The sequence below is a fragment of the Dipteris shenzhenensis genome, chromosome 24, assembly GCF_047967505.1.
Source record: "Dipteris shenzhenensis isolate YYH24624 ecotype China chromosome 24, Dip_SZ_1.0, whole genome shotgun sequence".
In the NCBI taxonomy this organism is placed as follows: domain Eukaryota; kingdom Viridiplantae; phylum Streptophyta; class Polypodiopsida; order Gleicheniales; family Dipteridaceae; genus Dipteris; species Dipteris shenzhenensis.
This window is the reverse complement of record NC_141619.1, coordinates 41,745,117-41,749,355: the sequence shown is the minus strand read 5'-3', so window position 1 is coordinate 41,749,355 and position 4,239 is coordinate 41,745,117. Positions and strand designations below refer to the sequence as shown.

The following is a 4,239-nucleotide window of genomic DNA, read 5'->3' as shown; positions in this document are numbered from 1 at the left end:
TATAGTGTAGCTTCAAGCCTATTCCTCACAATGGATTAATTCTAAGAGAAATCTAACATCGAAGAAATGGAGAAGTCAAGCAAGGTCGGCGACATCATGGAGGCAAGAGTGTTTGAGGAGCTTCTTGAGGCGTTTGAAAGTTGTTTCATCCAAAGCACATACCGATTGACTTTATGTTGAAAGCTCATAATTGAGTAATCTTATCTCATGCAAAGGTGCATAAGCTAAGAGCAAGAATGTAATTGTTTTAACATACAATTTGTATTAAAAGCAACAAAAGTTCACCGGGGCAGTGCTGTAGGGCACTGTTGGGCACAGAAGAAAAAAGGCCAATTATGGCCATAAAACATATTCCATTGCTATACGACATAAGAACGGATTACAACTTAAAGGGGAAGTGCCAGCCACAACCGTAGGAGTGTGTTTATTTAGTTAGTTCCTTTGACACTACCGTTTTACATGACACTGTCATCCGTCTCCCAGCAGCCAACGGCAATGCTCAGGAAATGGTAATGGTGGCCCAATAGGTGTTGCCCTCCTCCTTGTAGTACTCAACTTTGACGTGGACTCCCTTGTCGCTGGTCTTTTCCAGACTCGCCAGCTGCTTCCACAGCATCTGGCCTCTTGGCCCGTCGCTATAGTAGCTCGGGTGAATCTCTGTGCCGGTGTTTGAAGAGTTCACGTCCACCACAATGTCGCACCACCTCTTGTAGTTGTGAACGCCCAGAGCCACCAAGAAGTAGTCACCCTGAGGGTTCTTGAAGCGCAGCGTGCCGGAGGTGCCACTGCCACCCATGGTCAGGGTCTGTTCGCCTTCCACCTCACTCCAGGTGCCGCCGTTGGCGAAGTGCCAGACGGTTTTCTCCACGATGCTGTACCAAGCGGAGGGCTCGGTCTGGATGACTCTCACGTGGGTGGTGTAACTCATGCTGATAGACTGAACTCAAACGGAGCGAGCTAGCTAGTGTGTGGAAAGTGGATCGCCCGACTGCAACTGTGAAAGATTGTGGTGAGCAATGGTGTCACTAAACGATGCTTATATACCCTGATCAGCGGTATGGCCACGAACCCGTGCCAGGCTATTCCCACTAGCAGTCAATACAATAAGGACGGTGCCTTAAGACAAAAGAAGCATTGCCCTCGTGCTTGAAGGACGAAGCGCCTACGAGTCAAGAGACTAGTTAAGGATTTTAACGAAAGTGTGGCGGATTCAAGGGGTACTTCAAGATTCAAGGGGTCCCGACAAACTAATGGCCAGAGGGAGGGCCTTATGTCATTGAGTGGAAAAAGAGAGACGCAAAAAACAACACGCAACACGCAAAAAAGCAACCAGAAGAACAACACCGAAAGTGGTGCTGGAGCGCCAAGCACAGAGAGGGGCCACCATATGCACGATTGATGGATGGATCGATCGATCGTACTGGACTTGCAGTCGTGATATGTAAGTTATGAATGATGTTTGTTGCCTGGTGGTGGTGGAGGTGGAGAAGAAGGCAGCGCGCTTTACCTTGATGTCTACAACGACAATTTGGACTTATCCGTCAAGAGAGAAAAGCTCGCCCGTGCGGAGGAGCTTTTCGATGAGGCATTTGGCATAAGCTCGAGCTCAGAAGAACGAGCTTCCTGTCGCAAGCTCTTGGCTGGCCTCAAGTTTCTGTGGTGCCAAGTGGAGCTGGAATCGTTTCCATCTTGGGAAGCAGCAGTATCCACCGACTTCCTGGCTGCCTTCAAAGATCACCTGGCGCAATGCGTGGAGTTTTTTTTCAAAGCCAAGGTTGAGGGGGCCCGCACAGGAAAGCCGCAAGAATGTGCCGATCAAGCGGAAGCGTATCTGAAAGCTGTGGTGAAATGGGCAGCGGAACAATCGCGGGTACTGGGTCTCCAAGACGCACCGATCGTAAGAAGTCTGTGCGACGATTTCGACCGCGCCATGAGCAAAGGGGGTGTGAAATCCGAAGCAGCGGTGGTTGCAAACTTAGAGCTGGCGCAGTTTTTGCTAGACGAAGGCGAATTCCAACAATTGAAATTTGAAGTTTGCTTGGTTTTTGTCTCATTTTTTTGTACATTATCTGTTCTGGACTTTTTAGAATTCCACTGGAGACTTGACAGCTACTACTCATAACACACATGCATACACACACACACACACACACAAAACGAATGCATGCACTTGTTTGGATAATGCATACATGTATACATTACAATGTAATATATGTGAATACAATACATGGTTTTTGTCTCATTTTTTTGTACATTATCTGTTGTGGACTTTTTAGAATTCCACTGTGATAAAGGGGAGACTTGACAGCTACTACTCATAACACACACACACACACACACACACAAAATGAATGCATGCACTTGAATCCAGATGTAGATGTAGATGTTATCACATGTAGACTTCTCATCATTTAGTAATAGTGTCTTAGCATGAAACAATTGCTTTTCAAGGTATGCATTGGGGAACATAATTGCTAGCAATTTATGTGATTTTCCACATAATTTTAATTTAAACAAACTTTTAGGACTATTTTAAGAGGATCGGCATCTCTCTCTCTCTCTCTCTCTCTCTCTCTCTCTCTCTCTCTCTCTCTTCATTAGTCCATCTATGATTTACCTAGTACTATATGAAAAGGGAGCAATATGCTTGAAATAAAACTCTCATTTATGCAAAATCATACGTGTGGTAACTTGGAAATGAAACTCTTGTTGAAATGAAATCACATTGAATTTTATCAAAATTACATTACTTAGGAGATTTGGTTTATGTTGATGATGCGCATGCTTTGACTTGGAGGAGTCACATTGCATGGCGATGATGGTGCCTAATGACATTGCTTTTGGAGATTTTGCTCATGTTGGTTCAGATGCAAGTGATTCTACTTGAAGAAGACACATCTCATGGAGGTGCTTGTGCCTAACCCTTTCCTAACAATTTCTTTTGGTAGCTCTATTTTGTTGTAGGTTGAAATATCTTCTCCTTACATTCTGTTAATCCCAGTTTGATTGGCTTATGCAATGGCAATTGTAAAAGATAGTTTGCTTAGTCAATGCGTACTCGATCAATTCGTCCATTCACCTTGAGTGGTCATAGGAACTTTGGCTACTATAAAGAATTTTCATAACTTTGAACTAACAAGTTTAAGGGAAAGCCTTGAGGAAGGGGTTCAAGCTCTATGCTATATGCATTCACTATTGTTTCATCACGAATTGCATGGAAACTTTAATTGATGCAAAACCATACTTGCATGTCTAAAAATGAAACTCTCATTGAAATGAAATATTTTTGGCAAAATTATGTTTCTTTTGGAGATTTTGTTCATGTTGGGGGATGCTCATGTTTTCTCCTTGGAGGAAACACATTTTTCATGGGGCTAGGAGGAGTTGGTTATGTTCAGAGATTTTGATCTTGTGTCTGTCTTTCTTCTTTTGTCATGGTGAATTATTTATAAATTTGTGTCTTGCCCTTTTGGCTTCATGGTCCCTTGTAACATTATGGTGTCTGATATGTGCAAGAACCCACCTAGCACATCTTGATGGAGAGCGAATTTAGTCTTCTACCTTGCTAATGTCAAATATGTGAGTCTCAATGGTTCCTTGACCTTGAAGTGCATTGAGGAACACATTATAAACAACTAAGGACCCTTGCCTATTTATGGTAGCAACATTGCATGCATATGCATAAACAACTTTTCAAGGGTCTCCAATATTTCTTAAATCAATTGGAATCTCTTGTATATTGCACATTGCAATGCTTAATGGCTACGATCCTTGAGAATGGAAATGAATTTCTTCTTGAGTGTAGTATACATAGCATAAGGTTTATTAGATGCATCTTTTCCAACAATCTCATAAATAAATCTCCTACAAATAACAAAATGGATGTACAGAATTCTAAAAAACTAAATGTTGTACTTCACAACTCTTTCACAATAACAAGAGAACCATGGAAATTTATGTGGTGTTGACCTGAACACCTTGTATCATGCACCCTACACTTCCCTACTTTACCATGTACTGCCAATTAGTTGCACGCACCTTTGCCCTAAGGTGCACCACGAGAAAACCCTAAATACATGCATTTAAGGGGCAATGTTTAAACCCCTACTTATACATATGGGTCTTACATTCCTCTCCCTTTTAAAAACTTTTTTTGAGCATTATGATTTTGTAAATTAAAATACCCCTTTTTTATGTATAATTGTATAAGGCATACAATCAAATGAAGCCATCTAGTAG

General features: G+C 42.2%; 1 protein-coding gene across 1 annotated transcript; it reads right to left on the bottom strand.

Moving 5' to 3' along the window:
• Positions 1 to 319: 319 nt before the first annotated feature.
• Positions 320 to 980, bottom strand: LOC147886609 (boletus edulis lectin-like). Its single transcript, XM_087396005.1, has one exon. The coding sequence runs from the start codon at positions 926 to 928 to the stop codon at positions 500 to 502; it is 429 nt and encodes a 142-aa protein (XP_087252131.1). The 5' UTR covers positions 929 to 980; the 3' UTR covers positions 320 to 499.
• Positions 981 to 4,239: the final 3,259 nt, after the last annotated feature.

Bases quoted from the DNA above. Each gene is read 5' to 3' on its own strand.
- LOC147886609 (XM_087396005.1), bottom strand. From the start codon at position 928: ATGAGTTACACCACCCACGTGAGAGTCATCCAGACCGAGCCCTCCGCT.